The sequence below is a fragment of the Staurois parvus genome, unplaced genomic scaffold (assembly GCF_062004578.1).
Source record: "Staurois parvus isolate SC_StPar_1 unplaced genomic scaffold, SC_StPar_1.0 ptg000678l, whole genome shotgun sequence".
Lineage (NCBI taxonomy): Eukaryota > Metazoa > Chordata > Amphibia > Anura > Ranidae > Staurois > Staurois parvus.
Window position 1 is genome coordinate 1,865,928 of NW_028318474.1, and position 20,483 is coordinate 1,886,410.

The window sequence follows — 20,483 nt, forward strand, 5'->3', positions numbered from 1 at the left end:
TTAAAATCCATACCAGGATGGAACCCCACACTGTTTTTTTCCATCGTAATACCCGGCATGTTTTGTTTACATTCAGCTGTCAGTGGGACACCCGCTGACAGCTGATGAGTCATCCGTTGTTAAGGATGCAGCGGCTGGTTTCCTTAACCACTCGCCCTTCAAAGGATTTACCCCCCTTCCTGACCACACCATTTTTTGCGATATGGCGCTGCGTTACTTGAACCGCTTCCCGACCGCCCTATAGCAGAACTACTGCTATAGGGTGTCACGGGTGCACAAAATCACATTATATATATATATATATATATTACACATACACAATTTTGAAATTCCAGGTAGGGGGCGCACGTCATTCGTGGCTGGATCCACACCTTTGCATTTTTTCTTGCTGCATTTACCTTTGAAGTCAATGGAAATGTTTCTAAAGACATTCTTTATAAATGAAAATACATACCTGCACTGTGCAATGTATTGCTCAGGGTGGCCCCCAACCCCCTATTCTGGGGTTCACCGCTGGCAATCTAGGCTCCTCCTCTTCTGTGTTTGGCAACACAGCAAGCCGCTTGCTATGGCAGCAGACTTGCAAGCGCTATCCCCAGCCGGGCTATGTGTATCTATAGACACACACAGTATGGGTTGGCCCCACCCTCTGCTCCCTCCTCACAGCATTTGATCGACAGTAACAGTAGTCAATGGCACTTTTCAGAGGCACAGCAACGTAGCCGTATGTCTAAATCTATTGTATTAGTAAGTAGAAGGGTAAATTAGCCGTGTGACTACATCCACCACTCCCTTGCAGAGCGCCTTAGGGCCAGTTCACACTGCATGCCTTTCAGTTGCTTTTTTCTGTATTCAAAATGCACAGAAAGTAGGCGATATGATTGTCAATGTCATAATTCACATCAGTGCTTGCAGTTCCAGTGTGTTCCGGTTGCAGAAAAAAAAGTAGAACATGCTGCATTTTTGCTGCACAGTACTGCACTAGAACGCAGTAAAATGCATCAAAAACGCACCAGAATGCACAAGAAAGCACCAAAAAGGTACTGGAAAGCACATGTCCCTATTTATATTGAAGAAAAAAGAGAGGGGAACAATGAACTTAAATGCATACAAAACGCACTGGAACGCATAAAAAAAACACCAGAACGTGTCAAAGTGCATGTGGAAACGCATCTGGAACACATCTAGACTGTGTTTCTATAGTGTGAACCAGCCCTGAAGAGCGATCCGCGTTCAGATTGCTGAAGGGGTAATGTGATTCCTCTCACTGTCCAATTTTTGTGCCACAACTGTGTGCATTGCACATGATGACCTGGTGTTTGCAGTGCTTCCTTGTTTGCTTGAACGGGTTATATTCAGCGCGCTCGCCACTTGAGACATGTTGTGCAGTTTTTGCTAAAGACGCGGAGTGAAGCATTGCGACTGTGGCATGTATGAGCATTGCGACTGTGGCATGTATGAGCAGTGCGACTGTGGCATGTATGAGCAGTGCGACTGTGGCATGTATGAGCAGTGCGACTGTGGCTGCTGGTATTTGTGCGGGTCCCTCATTCCTCTGTGCGGGTGGGGCGGCTGCAGGTATTTGTGCGGGTCCCTCATTCCTCTGTGCGGGTGGGGCGGCTGCAGGTATTTGTGCGGGTCCCTCATTCCTCTGTGTGGGGGGTGCGGCTGCAGGTATTTGTGCGGGTCCCGCATTCCTCTGTGCGGGTGGTGCGGCTGCATTTCTGCGGTTCCCGCATTCCTCTGTGCGGGTGGTGCGGCTGCATTTCTGCGGTTCCCGCATTCCTCTGTGCGGGTGGTGCGGCTGCAGGTATTTGTGCGGGTTTGTTTTCCCACCTTTAGTCATTGGTCTTACTTCTGTGATTTAAAATCTTGTGATTTGTGTGCAATTTCAGCGCGATTTCAGGTGCGATTTCTGCAGACTTTATTGCTACTTGTGAAGATTGTCAATGATTTCTTGCAATTTTCAGTGCGATTTCCATTATATTCTATTATATTCTGCAACAAAACTGCAGCAAAACTATTGCAAGAACTACTTTAGAAATCGCACTGCAGCAAATCGCACGTTAACACAACGACATTCACATTTATTACCCTTGGTTCACACCTATGCAGCTTGCGTTTGATCCGTTTCTGCAGTGCGTTTTTGACGTGTTTTGCGTTTTTTTGCCAACTTGTTGCTGGGCAGATTAAAATGCCAAACGCATCAAAAACGCACTACATGCATTTGTGCAGTGTTTCCATTGAAGTCTATTGAATCAAAAACACAATGTTTTGCGTTTAAAAAAGTCCAAAAAACCGCACCAGGCGAAAATGCAGCGATGTGAACCTGTCCCATAGGAAATGTTAAATGGACTGCTGTGCGTTTCTGTAAAAAGCAGCGGATAATGCATAGGTATCAGCCTAGACTTACACCCCGGTCACATCGGGTGCGACTTGGCATGCGACTTGAAAATCGTATGCCAAGTCGCACCCTATTGTCCGCCATTAGAGCAGTCAAATCGGTGCGGTTCCGACTTGGTCGGAGCCGCACCGATTTCTAAAGAAGTAGATGCACTGCTTTTGGTGCGATTTGCATAGACATCTATTGCAGATGTCTTGCAAATCGCAATTGAAATTGGCATCTCGCCCGACTTTGAAATCGTGCGACTTCACTGTAAGTCGGGCTTGATGTGACCGGGGTGTAAGATGCGATTTCAATCGTGAATCAGACCTGAAATGGCACCGATGTGACTGGGCACTAGGTGAGTCCAAGGCCTTGCCTTTTCCTGGGCAGTAATACAATATCTAGTTGTAACAAGTGGTGACAGGGTCTCTTCACTCGTCAGCCATTGCATGGATTGTACTGGGGCCTATAGAACGAATACCAGGAGCACTGACATGGAGGAAGTGGGCTCTGCTCGTCCAGCACTGTGTCAGTGTCTATGGCTGGGCTGTGTTGCAGCAGTGGGCAGGCACACGGAAACAGCTCACACACACTTCCCACACAGCACAGGAGCCGCCCCGCCATCACACCGGGGTCTGCCCGGCCTCCTCACACTGGAGGTCACCCCTCAGGCAAGGTAAGGAGCGCTGGGAGGTTTGGGCAGGAACCGGGCCTGGACGCCGTTACCATGGCAACACGAGGCGCTGTTTCTGTCTAGTGCCTCCTATAACCGGGGCTGGGATGGGTCCGACAAACGCCTTCATGCATGACTAACAGGCAGACAAACATGCTAACCTCTGACCTCCCTCTGCTGTGGAACTACATATCCCAGCATGCAACTGACAACTAATCCTGCTGACTAATATCTGTAGGCTTCGAATGATTGATGTGTGTGAAGGTGTTGGGTAGTTCTTCCTATGTGCTTGTCTGCCTTCTCCTCTCACTTTGCAACCCAGACAGGCTGCCAGGAGCAACTGTGCCTCCATCTTGGTTTTAGTGTGTCATGCTGGTCAGCTGACCTGATCCCTGAATCTGATCTCCAGGCACAGTGCTGCAGTGTGAGGAACGCTCTGTGGAAATACTTGGGCATAGAAAGGAGATTTGGGGCTCATTTACAAAGGTCTGTACTGCATGAAGAGCAGGCCTGTTTATGTGTTTGGAAGAGCAGGCTTGTCCAGAGCAGCATGAAGGTGGCCTGTGGAGATGAGCCGCTGTATAAACTCCCCCACACAGCCTAGTGTTGCAGGAGTTGAGGGACAGGGGTGTATCTCCGGACACACACTACATTCAGAGCCATGCACCCGTCCCTGCACTCCTATCATCCATCCACTCCATCTCCACAGGACACCTTTATACAGCCCCAGAAGCATAAACAGGCCTGCTCTTCACATTGCCCCCAACGTATAAACAGGCCTGCTCTTCACATGTCTCCGGACGTATAAACAGGCCTGCTCTTCACATGGCTCCGGACGTATAAACAGGCCTGCTCTTTACATGTCTCCGGACGTATAAACAGGCCTGCTCTTCACATGGCTTCGGACGTATAAACAGGCCTGCTCTTCACATGGCTCCGGACGTATAAACAGGCCTGCTCTTCACATTGCTTTGGACGTATAAACAGGCCTGCTCTTCACATTGCTTTGGACGTATAAACAAGCCTGCTCTTCACATTGTTCCAGACTCATAAACAGGCCTGCTCTTCAGAATGCTTCAGACATATGAACAGGCCTGCCATTAACATTGCTCCGGACATATAAACAGGCTTGTAGAAAAGAAAAAACCTCAGCGCCCAGGACTCTCTTATTACACACACAATTCCCCGTGAGATGCTGCTGTACACAGGTGCAAAAACCAAAAAAACTTATATCAAATACCAGCGCAAACCCACATAATAAATTGCATCACCCAACCTATTAAATTAATAATAAATAAATAACAAACTTTAGAAACTGTGACACAAAACCACTTTTGTGTTAGTGAAATAATAAATAAATAAATAAATAATTTTAAAATTAATAAGTCCAGTGACAAATAAATCCCAAAATAGCAGTCCCGTGACAAAATTAATTATATTGTAGTTATATTGTAATTTTCATTGGATTCTTCCGTGCCTTTGATCCCTTCACCATCCACCAGTGCAAAACCAACAATAACCGCACTCACCAGATAATGGTGAGTCAAACGCCTTTCAGGGATATTAAGGGCTCCTGGACCCCCTTTGCTTTATATAAGACCTCCAAATAATGCCTCCTCTCGGATATGGATACCTCTTCTGGTTACTCCTCTCACCGAATCCCCCAAGGAAAATCAGGAAGAAGAAAAAACCATAGTGTGATACCGTAGTGGTTTCTCATCAAAAGAATCTCTCCAGACCACTCACATTTTAGCAGGATATAACCCGCATTTTATTGAAACAAAAACGATCTTTCCTTAAAAACGATCCACTTTTCATGTACAGCGACTTTTGTATAAAGACCCCACAGCCTAGTATACAGCAGGATGGCAGACCTCAGATGCAGACTCATCCACTATGCAAAAAATGGCCCCTTGGAACGCACCGCTCGGCGTGCGTTCCACTCACCGGAAATGACGTCAGACGCCGGAACAGGCAACCGGAAGTGCGTCAACGCGTTTTCGCCCCACCCACAGGGCGTTATCCATTATTAGTGGATCGTTTTTAAGGAAAGATCGTTTTTGTTTCAATAAAATGCGGGTTATATCTTGCTAAAATGTGAGTGGTCTGGAGAGATTCTTTTGATGAGAAACCACTACGGTATCACACAATGGTTTTTTCTTCTTCCTGATTTTCCTTGGGGGATTCGGTGAGAGGAGTAACCAGAAGAGGTATCCATATCCGAGAGGAGGCATTATTTGGAGGTCTTATATAAAGCAAAGGGGGTCCAGGAGCCCTTAATATCCCTGAAAGGCGTTTGACTCACCATTATCTGGTGAGTGCGGTTATTGTTGGTTTTGCACTGGTGGATGGTGAAGGGATCAAAGGCACGGAAGAATCCAATGAAAATTACAATATAACTACAATATAATTAATTTTGTCACGGGACTGCTATTTTGGGATTTATTTGTCACTGGACTTATTAATTTTAAAATTATTTATTTCTTTAATATAAACAGGCTTGCTCTTCACATTGCTCCGCATGCATAAACAGGCCTGCTCTTCACATTGATCCGGACGCATAAACAGGTCTGCTCTTCATATTGCTCTGGACATACAGTCATGGCCGAAATTGTTGGCACCCTTGATATTTCTCCAGGAAATCATGTATTTCTCACGAAACGTATTGCATTAACACATGTTTTGCTATACACATGTTTATTCCCTTTGTGTGTATTGGGACAAAACAAAAAAAGGGAGGAAAGAAAGCAAATTCGACATAATGTCACACAAACCTCCAAAAATGGGCTGGACAAAAGTATTGGCACCCTTTCACAACTGCGGATAAATAAGAATGTTACAAGCATGTGATGCTCCTGTAAACTCACCTGGGGCAAGTAACAGGTGTGGGCAATATAGAAATCACACCTGAAAGCAGATAAAAAGGAGAGACGTTCACTTAACCTTTGCATTGTGTGTCTGTCTGTGCCACACTAAGCATGGACAACAGAAAGAGGAGACGAGAACTGTCTGAGGACCTGAGAACCAAAATTGTGGCAAAATATCAACAATCTCAAGGTTACAAGTCCATCTCCAGAGAACTAGATTTGCCTTTGTCCACAGTGCGCAACATTATCAAGAAGTTTGCAACCCATGGCACTGTAGCTAATCTCCCTGGTCGTGGACGGATGAGGAAAATTGATGAAAGATTGCAACGCAGAATAGTCCGGATGGTGGATAAGCAGCCCCAAACATGTTCCAAAGACATTCAAGCTGTCCTGCAGGCTCAGGGAGCATCAGTGTCAGCGCGAACTATCCGTCGACATTTAAATGAAATGAAACGCTATGGCAGGAGACCCAGGAGGACCCCACTGCTGACACAGAGACATAAAAAAGCAAGACTACAGTTTGCCAAAATGTACTTGAGTAAGCCAAAAGCCTTCTGGGAAAACGTCTTGTGGACAGATGAGACCAAGATAGAGCTTTTCGGTAAAGCACATCATTCTACTGTTTACCGAAAACGGAATGAGGCCTACAAAGAACAAAACACAGTACCTACGGTAAAATATGGTGGAGGTTCAATGATGTTTTGGGGTTGTTTTGCTGCCTCTGGCACTGGGTGCCTTGACTGTGTGCAAGGCATCATGAAATCTGAGGATTACCAAAGGATTTTGGGTCGCACTGTAGGGCCCAGTGTCAGAAAGCTGGGTTTGCGTCCAAGATCCTGGGTCTTCCAGCAGGACAATGACCCCAAACATACGTCAAAAAGCACTCAGAAATGGATGGCAAAGAAGCGCTGGAGAGTTCTGAAGTGGCCAGCAATGAGCCCAGATCTAAATCCCATTGAACACCTGTGGAGAGATCTTAAAATTGCTGTTGGGAAAAGGTGTCCTTCCAATAAGAGAGACCTGGAGCTGTTTGCAAAGGAAGAGTGGTCCAAAATTCCGGGTGAGAGGTGTCAGAAGCTTATTGATGGTTATAGGAAGCGACTGATTTCAGTTATGTTTTCCAAAGGGTGTGCAACCAAATATTAAGTTAAGGGTGCCAATACTTTTGTCCAGCCCATTTTTGGGGTTTTGTGTGACATTATGTCATATTTGCTTTTCTGCCTCTGTTTTATATTTGTTCCAATACATACAAAGGGAATAAACATGTGTATAGCAAAACATGTGTTAATGCAATACCTTTTTTGTGTGAAATACTTGATTTTCAGGAAAAATATCAAGGGTGCCAACAATTTCGGCCATGACTGTATAAACAGGCCTACTCTTTACATTGCTTCAGACGTATAAACAAGCCTGCTCTTCATATTGCTCCAGACATATAAACAAGCCTGCTCTTCATATTTCTCCGGTCATATAAACAAGCCTGCTCTTCACATTGCTCCGGACGCATAAACAGGCCTGCTCTTTACGTTTCTCTGGACGCATAAACAAACCTGCTCTTCATATTGCTCCGGACGTATAAACAAGCCTGCTCTTCACATTGCTCCAAACGCATAAACAGGCCTGCTCTTCACATTGCTCTGGACATATAAACAGGCCTACTCTTTACATTGCTTCAGACGTATAAACAAGCCTGCTCTTCATATTGCTCCTGACTCATAAACAGGCCTGCTCTTCAAATTGCTCTGAATTCATAAACAGGCCTGTTCTTCATATTGCTCCGGACGCATAAACAGGCCTGCTCTTCAAATTGCTCTGAATTCATAAACAGACCTGTTCTTCATGCTGTATGGGCCTCTACACTTGTGTGAATGAGCCCTTACGGCCCCTTTACACCAGCCTATGTGTATTACGCTCCATACAACCCTTGCACACTGGTGTTCATTGTGTAGGAGAAGCAGGATGCATGTGAACGCATCACACTCTTCACGTTTTCTTTTTTATTACATTTTTTCACTTTGGATAGAGTAAGGGAGCTTTATAACCCCGGCAGTTTTTTTGTTTTTTTTTGCCACCTGCGTTACATTGGGGAGATTATAGTTCACTTCCTGTCCCATAGCCAAAACAGAAAGTGAGAGGAAGTCTCTCCAAAGGGAGGAAATCTTTTGTTGTCACCAGAACTAATGTTCCCATTGGAAGATTCCCCCTCTTTTCCTGTTCTGGTGACAACCCAAAAATGTGGGATTTTCTTTCAATGGACATACTAACCTGTTTTCAGTCCACTCAGGTCCGGTCACATGATCCCGTGTCAGTGAGGGGCTACAGGGGAGAGGAGGGAGAGCTTGACAATGGCTGGGAATTCCAGGAACTGTGATGTTACCCATAGGCTGTCCCGGCCGTTGTTGGCACTCTGTCCTCTCCCCTGCAGCAGCTGCTCATTGGCTCACGGACACAGTGGCCACATGACGAGACCGGAGAGGACTAAAAATAGGTAATTAAATACATTTTTTACACAGCTTAGGCAGCATGGGGGGGGGGATTAAACATAGCTTTAGACTGGAATCTAGTGGTATGCAATCCTGCAGAGGCAGAGAGCTAACTGAACAACATGGAAGAGATTACAAAACAGCATGGTGCAGTGGTATGTCGCATAGAGAGCAGGGGTCAGTGATATGAGAAGCAGAGTGCAGGGGTTAGTAGCATGTGATGCAGAGTGGGGGGGTTAGTGGCATGTGATGCAGAGTGCGGGGGTCAGTGGTATGTGACACAGAGTGCAGGGGTCAGTGGTATGTGAGGCAGAATGCAGGGGTCAGTGGTATGTGACTCAGATTGAAGGGGTCAGTGATATGTGACTCAGAGTGCAGGGGTCAGTGGTATATGACTCATAGTGGAGGGGTCAGTGGTATGTGGCGCAGAGTGCAGGGGTCAGTGGTATATGACTCATAGTGGGGGGGTCAGTGGTATGTGGCGCAGAGTGCAGGGGTCAGTGGTATATGACGCAGAGTGCAGGGGTCAGTGGTATATGACGCAGAGTGCAGGGGTCAGTGGTATATGACGCAGAGTGCAGGGGTCAGTGGTATGTGGCGCAGAGTGCAGGGGTCAGTGGTATGTGGCGCAGAGTGCAGGGGTCAGTGGTATGTGGTGCAGAGTGCAGGAGTCAGTGGTATATGACGCAGAGTGCAGGGGTCAGTGGTATGTGACGCAGAGTGCAGGGGTCAGTGGTATGTGGCGCAGAGTGCAGGGGTCAGTGGTATGTGGCGCAGAGTGCAGGGGTCAGTGGTATGTGACGCAGAGTGCAGGGTTCAGTGGTATGTGACGCAGAGTGCAGGGGTCAATGGTATGTGACACAGAGGGGAGGGGCAAGTGGTATGTCGCAGAGAGCAGGGGTCAGTGGTATGTGACTTAGAGTGGAGGGGTCAGTGGTATGCAGATTTTAGTGCAAGACATAATTTAGAGGTTATTAGCACACATTGCAAAGATTGGCAGTAACATCACCCCACAAGTAAAAATGTTCATCTTCCAGTCAGAACATCTCCTCCCTACGTTCCAGTCATTCACAATACAAATTCCCCCTTCCTCTGTAAAATGTACTTACCAGCCCTAGTAATGGAGAGTGCAGGGGTCAGTAGTATGTAATGCAGAGTTTAGAAGTATGTAATTCTGAGTGCAGGGATCACTAGCATGTAATAAAAGTTCAGAAGTATGAAATTCTGAGTGCTGGGGTCTGTAGTATTTAATGCAAAGTTCCGGAGTATGTAATTCTGATTGCAGTGGTCAGTAGTAAGTAATACAGAGAGCAAGGATCAGTAGTACGCAGTGCAGATTTCAGAGGTCAGTAATATGTAGCACACAGTGCGGGGGTCAGCTGATGGCTGGCACAGCAGGGTCGTGAGCTACTCGTCACATTGCTGATGGGTAGATCACGATTGATCCCAGCATAAACTTTTGCTATAAAACTCATTGGGGTGGATTGACTAAAAAGCAAATGGACTGTGCACTTTTGGAGTGCAGTTGCACTCATTTTCCTTTGTAAATGTAAGTATGGTGAAGCTTCACTTTGTAGAGAATACCCAATCAGGTGCAAGGAAAATACAAGATGCATTTCTGTATACACATGATTGGATGATGGAAATCAGCAGCGCGTCACCACATTTACTAAGCTCCCGGGAACATGAATGTAATTGCAAAAAAATTTTTTTTAAAAGGACTCGTGAGCCAATATAGTGACTTTCACCTTCAAAATGTGTAACTATTCTTTAAAAAAATGAATAAAAACATAAAATAAACCAAAAATAAAATAAAAACAATGTGGTTCGCAAACACTTCACACCCAACTCATATAATAGTGTGTATAATAGTAAATAAATAAATTATTGTGCTGCGCTCCCTAAAAACAAAAACAGCATGTGCATATATATCAATTTTCAGAAACATGCAATAACCCTCTTAATTGTGTTCCACTAAAAATCCACCCATGCAGCAAAAACATCCCAATATAATACACAAAAAATCCTCATAGAAAATCACCCATGCATCAAAAAACATCCCAGTGTAATAAACAAAAGTCCTCTTTCCCATAAATCAGCTTCAATCAAATGGATTAATTCCAGGTTTCCAAGTTCCTTTATAACAACACTGCTGCTCTATTATGCGCTCACCTCAGTTCATAGCCTATCAGGCTAAGGCTACGTTCACACTAGCCTTGTGTGCAGGCGGCAGAGAGGCGTTTGGTAAGCGTTTTTACCGCTTCCCAAACACCTCTGCCAATTCTGCACATTACAGCACATGGTGCTGTTCTAACGGGAGCGTTTGCGTCGCGTCGCGGCAAAACGGACGCCTCTGGACGAGTCAGGAGGCTTTGAAGCCTCCTATTCTCGTCTATGGTGCCGCTCCGCAAACGCCCGGCCGGCGTTTGCGGGGCGTTTGCGGAGCGGTAACACCACTCAAACTGCATTATAGGCGTTTGTGGGGCGTTATTAACGCTCGGCAAACGCCTAGCAACAGCCGCTAAACCGCGCATGCGGCGTTTGCCGAGCGTTAATAACGCTCCGCAAACGCCGGACCAACGCTTGCCAAAAGCTATAGGGGCGTTTGGCAAGCGTTGGCAAAACAGCCTAGTGTGAACGAGCCCTTATAAACACAGTTTATCCCACATGAGATTGAAGGATCCCTTGGATGACCACCACCTTCTTTGGATCTCTCCACACTTCAGTGTTCCTAATTAACCACCTGGACACTTAATCCTCTTCTATGGACAAACGGATAAATGGATATAATATGCCTCTTCCACCCCTCCTGGGGAATGAACCTCCTAAAGATTACTCCAGCAATCTCCACATGTATGGTAATAAAGGGAAACAAAGAATAGTGCTTTATCCTTTTAAAACACTTTATTGCAAAACTAAGTTTGCCACACTCACATTGTAACAGATAAAAACAAGCCCATCAGTAACAATAGCCATCAGTGTGTATCGCACTCTCTCTCAGTACTCGCCGTATCACAGCAAAGCCGATCGAACGCGGTGATGTCAGAGCCCCTCCCCTACGCGTTACGCCTCCGGTCACGTGGCTTCAATTCCCCCTGATGAAGCCACGTGACCGGAGGCGTAACAGTAAGATCAGTCTGTATATGCAGTAAAGCATGCTTGTTATACTCACTGTGGAACCTAAGGGGTTAATCCTCTGCATTGTGTAAAAAGGCCATTTGATCCTGACTTCTCTGCCCCTCCTCTTGTTCAAATGTCCTCTCTGATAAGACAGACAGAACCCATAGCCCTTCTGTACATGCTCAGTTTAGTGTGTATTGCTAGAGGTTTTTTTTTTTGGGAGAGTACATGTGATCAGCACAGGGCCAATCAGCACTGCCCAGACAGAAGGCCAGGGGTTCTGCATCCTCCTAGAGCAGAAATAAAAAACTCATCCTACAAGCTTTAACCAGTGCTCAGTTGAAGTCACAAAACTGCTATATACTGCTGATAAGAAAAGGTATTTAGCAGTTTATATTTATTAAAATAATTGCATTTCCATGTTCTCTGTACTGTGGGAGACCAGATAGAGTGAATGCGGGGTCCGGGGAGAGCGGATATAGTGAATGCGGGGTCCGGGGAGAGCGGATATAGTGAATGCGGGGTCCGGGGAGAGCGGATATAGTGAATGCGGGGTCCGGGGAGAGCGGATATAGTGAATGCGGGGTCCGGGGAGAGCGGATATAGTGAATGCGGGGTCCCCCTGATGAAGCCACGTGACCGGAGGCGTAACATGTAAGGGAGGGGCTCTGACGTCACCGCGTTCGATCGGCTTTGCTGTGATACGGCGAGTACTGAGAGAGAGTGTGATACACACTGATGGCTATTTTTACTGATGGGCTTGTTTTTATCTGTTACAATGTGAGTGTGGCAAACTTAGTTTTGCAATAAAGTGTTTTAAAAGGATAAAGCACTATTCTTTGTTTCCCTTTATTACCATACATGTGGAGATTGCTGGAGTAATCTTTAGGAGGTTCATTCCCCAGGAGGGGTGGAAGAGGCATATTATATCCATTTATCCATTTGTCCATAGAAGAGGATTAAGTGTCCAGGTGGTTAATTAGGAACACTGAAGTGTGGAGAGATCCAAAGAAGGTGGTGGTCATCCAAGGGATCCTTCATCCTCATGTGGGATAAACTGTGTTTATTAGCCTGATAGGCTATGAACTGAGGTGAGCGCATAATAGAGCAGCAGTGTTGTTATAAAGGAACTTGGAAACCTGGAATTAATCCATTTGATTGAAGCTGATTTATGGGAAAGAGGACTTTTGTTTATTACACTGGGATGTTTTTTGATGCATGGGTGATTTTCTATGAGGATTTTTTGTGTATTATATTGGGATGTTTTTGCTACATGGGTGGATTTTTAGTGGAACACAATTAAGAGGGTTATTGCATGTTTCTGAAAATTGATATATATGCACATGCTGTTTTTTTTTTAGGGAGCGCAGCACAATAATTTATTTATGAATGTAATTGCACTTGCAAGGTGCACAGCCTTTAGTAAATCCACCCCATTATGCTCTACTACTTGGCAAAGCTTGATCACAAGTTTTATTTGTATATATTGATTTCTTTTTTGTCTCAACTATTTTATCTCTTGTTTTCACCATTGTTGTGCACTCGTTTAGTGGGCGTGTCACTCAGATTCCATTACATAGTGCAATAATATTATCACAAGTGCACAGCTTTTGCACATACCAGGACAAGCTGTGAGTACGTACACATGTGCTGTATGTTGGCACTTCAGCCTGCAGTTCTTTTTGGAAGCACCTTGAAGGGTGACAACAGGAGGAGCAGCGCTGCGGCCATTTTGTTGGTTGTCAAAACGTGGTTTTATGCCATTTTTGCAGGGCTGTATCAGAGCCACCCAGAGAGCTGAAAGTTGTTTATCTTCATGTAAGTTTTTCGAATACAATTGTCCCTATACTTGGATATCTGTATAAGAGTCTTCTTATCTTTTATGAGGATTTTGGAGGATCAACTCCTGATGTGAAGGAATCAGAAGAAACTGATGCTAGAGATATTGGCTATGCATATGAATACTCCCAGAGGGTAATAGTATTTAGTATCACTTTTGGTTGGATCACAGAGTGTACACTGTATTAGTGTGGTCAGGGCAGACTGACAACTCATGGGGCCCCGGGCAATAGGGGATCATGGGGCCCCTGTGTCCTTGCCCAAACTCAAAAAAGCCTATGAAAAAGGTATCGGAGGCACCTCATGGGGCCCCCTACTGACCCCGGACCCTCGGGCAGTGCCCGAGTTTCCAAATGGTCAGTCCGCCCCTGAGTGAGGCCACAGAGTGTTCACGGTTTTGGAGTACTCACGGATTATATAGCATTTATATAATTTTTTTTTTTTTCTGCGGTGTGTTTGCACTATTGACACATTTAGGAGTGGTTTAGATTTTGCACTGATTGGAGTTTGTATATTTATATATGTATATGTTTGAAGATAATGCACTATAGATTATTTCTTTTCTTTGAGGTTTTTCATGGATTATTTTAGGATTGAAATCCTTCCTATTGGATTGAGTTTGAAATTTGAATTTTTGGACTTTATTGGACACATTTGAGATTGCAGTTTTGGATTTTAATTGGACACATTATGGACTAATGGTTTGTGCATGGATTGATGGATTTTCATTTATTTATTATTTATTTTAATTACGTAGTTGATTTATTATTTGTTTATCATATATTTATTTGATTATTTATTTGCTAATACTGGGAATTCATGGGTAGGTTTACTAAAGGGTTTATTTATTATATTAACAGGAGCAGCATTGTCACCCTACAGGGGACAGGGGTGAAGTAGACTTTTTTGGTAAGTTCACTGGGTTAAATTGAACATAATACATTTTTTTTTTTTTTTAATGACCCAGAGTTTGCCTGGACCCTGCATTCACTATATCCGGTCTCCCCGGACCCCGCATTCACTATATCCAGTCTCCCCGGACCCCGCATTCACTATATCCGGTCTCCCCGGACCCCGCATTCACTATATCCGGTCTCCCCGGACCCCGCATTCACTATATCCGGTCTCCCCGGACCCCGCATTCACTATATCCGGTCTCCCCGGACCCCGCATTCACTATATCCGGTCTCCCCGGACCCCGCATTCACTATATCCGCTCTCCCCGGACCCCGCATTCACTATATCCGCTCTCCCCGGACCCCGCATTCACTATATCCGCTCTCCCCGGACCCCGCATTCACTATATCCGCTCTCCCCGGACCCCGCATTCACTATATCCGCTCTCCCCGGACCCCGCATTCACTATATCTGGTCTCCCCAGACCCTGCATTCACTATATCCGCTCTCCCCGGACCCCGCATTCACTATATCCGCTCTCCCCGGACCCCGCATTCACTATATCCGCTCTCCCCGGACCCCGCATTCACTATATCCGCTCTCCCCGGACCCCGCATTCACTCTATCTGGTCTCCCACAGTACAGAGAACATGGAAATGCAATTATTTGAATAAATATAAACTGCTAAATACCTTTTCTTATCAGCAGTATATAGCAGTTTTGTGACTTCAGCTGAGCACTGGTTAAAGCTTGTAGGATGAGTTTTTTATTTCTGCTCTAGGAGGATGCAGAACCCCTGGCCTTCTGTCTGGGCAGTGCTGATTGGCCCTGTGCTGATCACATGTACTCTCCCAAAAAAAAAAACCTCTAGCAATACACACTAAACTGAGCATGTACAGAAGGGCTATGGGTTCTGTCTGTCTTATCAGAGAGGACATTTGAACAAGAGGAGGGGCAGAGAAGTCAGGATCAAATGGCCTTTTTACACAATGCAGAGGATTAACCCCTTAGGTTCCACAGTGAGTATAACAAGCATGCTTTACTGCATATACAGCCTGATCTTACTGTTGTGGGTTTAGTAACACTTTAAAGGAAGGCATACATATGTTGACATTTTACCATTCTGGATTCCTTACACTTATGAACCTGCTTAGAACACATGATCTATTATGGAGTATGTATGGTCCTATGACACCCAATTACTTGTGTGGCTTACTGCTTCATCAGCATAGAACCTCTGTCAGTTTATATATTTTTTACATTTTGGCTAGATGTTGAAGGTATGTGGCTGGTATTTAGAACCAAGTGTCTTTTTCTGAACTGTACATTGAGCTACCTTGTGCTGTGAAATATTTCATATATATACTGGTACAGCACAGTAAGGCCCAGTTCACATTACTTCAGTTGCTTTTTTTCTGCATCCAAAACACACAGAAAGTAGGTTATATGGTTGTCATTGTCATAGTTCACATCAGTGCTTGCAGTTCCAGTGCGTTCAAGTTGCAGAAAAAAAGTAGAACAGGCTGCTTCTTTTCCTGCTCAGAAATGGAACGCGGTAAAATCAAACACATCAAAACGCACCAAAAATGCACTGGAACACATATGTCCCTATTTAGATTGAAACAAAAGAGAGGGGAAAAATTAACCAGAAAGCATCAAAAACACACTGGAATGTGTCAAAAACGAACCGGGACATGCAAAAAATGCACATGCAGAAAGGCATCAGGAGTGCATCTGGACTGTGTTTCTATAGTGTGAACCGGCCCTATAGCTTCCTTTTTGAATGTAACTTCCAAAATGATGTCAAGCTTGCTGAAGTGTCCCAGGGTCAAAGGAACAACCACATGATAGAACTGGCATACCACAGACTTCCCTTTTTCTGAACCACTCCAGCTCTCGTGCCTGTATACCCCTTATGGACCAGAGCCAGTTTTCCACGTCCTCTAGTAGCCTGTGTATTCAGAAGTAACATTGTCATTACATGATAACATACATTCGGGGGAATTCAGTAAAGGACTCTCTACAGTTTTTCTTCGCTATGGCCCTTTAAAATGGCCTGTGCCAGATTAGCAAATCCCTTCCTCCCTATTTGGTAACTTTACTGACATGTGCGGCAGATTCAGGTAGTTATTAGGCAGACCATACATTATACATTTTGTGCTGATTTCCCCTTCCACATGTTTTATGGAATCCCTCCCACTGAGCTATTGTGTTCTGCCATTAGGGATCCTTCCCTGCCGGCAGAATACAATGATCAGTGTTGCCGGCTATAGCCGACCACAAAACAAACCCCGACAGGCCGGTTGTACACAAGGTGATCGATAAACTAACTTGTGTACAACCAGCTAGCCCAGGGGTGGACAAACTTTTTGACTTGAGGGCCGCAATGGGTTCATATATTGGACCCGGGGGCCAGACCAAGAGTAGATGAATGATGTGTATGTGTCATCCATAGTAAGTATAGTAATATTCCCCCATAGTAAGCATAGTAATTTATCCCCCATAGTAATTTATCCCCCATAGTAATTCATCCCCCCTATAGTAATTCATCCCCCCTATAGTAATTCATCCCCCATATAGTAATTCATTCCCCATATTAAGCCCCCAAGTCCCCCTGTGTCAATTCACTTACCTTTGCTCCGCGCGTTCCTCTCGCCGTGTTCCCGCGCCGTTCCGGTGTAGCATGAAAATCTGTCTCCTATGAGGATCTGTCCCCCCTCGACGTATCTGCGCATGTGCCAGTTTCAGGCATTGGCAGCCGATCGGCGATCTCCGGCACATGCGCAGATACGTCGAGGGGGACAGATCCTCATAGGAGACAGATTTTCATGCTACACCGGTCTTCAGGGCGGACTGTGAGAGGAGCCTAGCGGGAGCCTAGCTCCGCGGGCCGGATTAAAAGGTCCGCCGGGCCGTAGTTTGCCCATTGCTGAGCTAGCCCATATATAAATTGAAATTTGGCTGGTCCCTGCTGATCCTTTTACACTTTTTTACTGTCTCTGAATTTCCATCAAGCTTGGCTCTTCCGAGTACAAAACTGCCAACTGCCCACCGCTGTGCTGTCTGATAGGTGCAGCGGCAGGGCCAAGCACAGTTATATGTGAGGGCGTAGTGTACCTGTGGACAGGGGCGTATTTACCACAAGGCAAACAAGGCACTTTCCTAGGGCGGCATTTTTCAGGGGGGCAGTACCTCCCCCCAGAAGAAGGGATAAAAGAAGGTACACGTTCACCATAGGAACCAGGTGGGATCTGAGAGAGGCTGCAGGCTGCTTAATGGTGTATGTAGAGCCTGACTCTCGTTCCCGGGGATGTCCAAAGCTGAGAAGATGAGTGTCTCTCTCTATTGCCTGGGGGTGGGTTAGTGGAAGGCTCAGGCTGTTGGTCAATGTCAGGCTCTCTCCTTGGGAGGGGGAAGGGGGGGTGGAGTTGGTTGGTGTCTGTGGGGGCAGACAATTTTTGTGTTGCCTACGGCAGCAAAAATCCTAAATACACCACTGTGGATGCTCTGGTCTCATTGGGGGTTATTTACTAAATCTGGAGAGTGCAAAATATGGTGCATCTCTGCACAGAAACCAATCAGCTTCCAGGTTTTATTGTCGAAGCTGAAGTTAGAAGTCGATTGGCTACCTTGCACAGCTGCACCAGATTCTGAGTGCTAAAATTTTAGTAAATCTCCCCCATTGTGTCTCCACTCTCAGTGTGTGCCCCAGATTTATGTACCTGTCTGTCTACAATAGGTAAGTGGATCTGTCATGTAGAGGCACAATGGAAATCTAAAGAGCATCTTAGACAGGCTTTAGAAATTCCCCTGAATGCCTTTTGTAGACTGGGCTTTTGACAATATAGTCTTGCAAAAATTATTATATTTTCTATGTAGTCTGTAGACAAAAAAATTAAAACCTTGAAAAAAAGTGCTTTTTTCTCTTTTGACCAATGTTAGTTAAAAAAAAGCAAGTATATATTTAATCTGTTATCTGCCTAGTTTAAAATGACACTAAAACTCTGTTTGTGGTGCAAAGCATGTCAAAAGCAGGGGCGGACTGACAACTCATGGGGCCCCTGGGCAATAGGGGTTGATAGGGCCCCTGTGTTCTTGCCCAAACTCAAAAAAGCCTATGAAAAAGGTACCAGAGGCATCTCATGGGGCCCCCTACTGACCCCGGGCCCTCGGGCAGTGCTTCGAAATGGTCAGTCTGCCCCTGGTCAAAAGTTAATTCAAATAAAAAAAGGTATTTATCAAAATTCAAAAAAAATACATATATTTGTATATACACTCACTCACCACCCACTTCATTAGGTACAGGTGTTCAATTGCTTGGTAGCACAAATTGCTAATCAGCCAATCATGTGGCAGCAGCTCAATGCATTTAGGCATCTAGACAAGGTGAAGATGACTTGCTGAAGTTCAAACCAAGCATCAGAATGGGGAAAAACGGGGATTTAAGTGACTTTGAACATGTCATGGTTGTTGTTGCCAGACCTGCTGGTCTGAGTATTTCAAAAACTGCTGATCTGCTGGGATTTTCACAAACAGCCATCTCTAGGGTTTGCAGAAAATGGTCCGAAAAAGAGAAAACATCCAATGAGTGGCAGTTGTGTGGACAAAACTACTTTGTTGATGTCAGAGAAGACTGAACAGACTGGTTGATAGAAAGGCAACAGTAACTCAAATAACCACTTGTTACAACCAAGGTATGCAGAATACCATCTCTGAATGCACACCATGTTGAACCTTGAAGCAGATGGGCTACAGCAGCAGAAGTTCAAAAAAATAGGTTGCGCTTAAATACATACAAAAGTGTAACAAAAATTGTGATAAAACAATATTTTAAATCAAAGTGAAATACAGCAAAAAAGAAAGTTCAAATAATCAATGTCCAAAATAATTAATTGTTAAAACTCACCAGAGTAATATGCTGATTGTTAAAACCAGCATATAGTACTTGTTACTCTGGGAGCAATGATTAATATGGTGACAGCAACACTGAAGAAATGAGGGATGAACTCCAACAGATTATGTTCTGCAAAGCTGAAAATCCAATCCAAAGGTGATTTAGTATCCAAACTGAGAGATGATCAGACCGTCACTCGAAAGAAAAAAGCGAACAATCGTGGTGCAGTTTGTTTTAAAAAACATCAAACTTTAATGAAGAAATGCACTTACAAGCAAGGTGTCCGGACTGACACCAGTATAGACAGCGTGTGTAATGAATACAAGCGACTCAGACCCAGGCAAACATGCACATGCAACGTGCAAGCAGACCAGGAGCGTGCTGAACTTCACATCCAAAGGCACTGCCCTAAGGGCAGCAGCAGAAGACCTCAGCAGGTGGCAGTGTACTCCTGATGGCTACTTCCAGTAGGATAATGCATCATGTCACAAAGCTCAAATCATCTCCAACTGATTTCCTGAACATGACAATGAGTTCACTGTACTCCAGTTGCCTCCACAGTCACCAGATCTCAATCCAATAGAGAACCTTTGAGATGTGGTGGAGCAGAAGATCATAGATGCGCAGCCGACAAATCTGCAGCAACTGTTTGATGCTATTATGTCCATATGGAGCAAAATCTCAGAGGAATGTTTCCAACAACTTATCTGAATCTATGCCACGAAGTATGAAAACAAAAGGGGGTCCAACCCGGTACAGCAATGTGTACCTCATAAAGTGGCTGGTGAGTGTGTGTATATACAGTGGGGCAAAAAAGTATTTAGTCAGCCACCAATTGTGCAAGTTCTGCCACTTAAAAAGATGAGAGAGGCCTGTAATTGGTATCATAGGGAGACCTCAACTATGAGAGACAAAATGAGAAAAAAAATCCACACAATCACATTGGCTGATTTGGAAAGAATTTATTTGCAAATTATGGTGGAAAATAAGTATTTGGTCAATATGAAAAGTTCATCTCAATACTTTGTTATATATCCTTTGTTGGCAATGACAGAGGTCAAACGTTTCCTGTAAGTCTTCACAAGGTTGTCACACACTGTTGCTGGTATGTTGGCCCATTCCTCCATGCAGATCTCCTCTAGAGCAGTGATGTTTTGGGGCTGTCACTGGGCAACACGGACTTTCAACTCCCTCCAAAGGTTTTCTATGGGGTTGAGATCTGGAGACGGCTAGGCCACTCCAGAACCTTGAAATGCTTCTTAAGGAGCCACTCCTTCGTTGCCCGGGCGGGAAGTTTGGGATCATTGTCATGTTGGAAGACCCA

General features: G+C 44.9%; 1 protein-coding gene across 3 annotated transcripts in view; it reads left to right on the top strand.

Moving 5' to 3' along the window:
- LOC149447653 (platelet-activating factor acetylhydrolase-like) overlaps positions 1-20,483 on the top strand; it is a 91,557-nt gene that overhangs the window by 20,390 nt on the left and 50,684 nt on the right. The window contains exon 1 of one of the 3 annotated variants that reach the window (XM_089652277.1): positions 2,865-3,062. The exons of 1 other annotated variant lie outside the window; for it this stretch is intronic. In XM_089652277.1, the coding sequence (XP_089508403.1) occupies positions 2,925-3,062 (138 nt within the window). In that variant the 5' untranslated portion in view covers positions 2,865-2,924. Of the gene's footprint in view, positions 1-2,864; positions 3,063-20,483 lie in introns of those variants that run through there. One more of the 3 variants, XM_089652280.1, reaches the window with a different exon arrangement.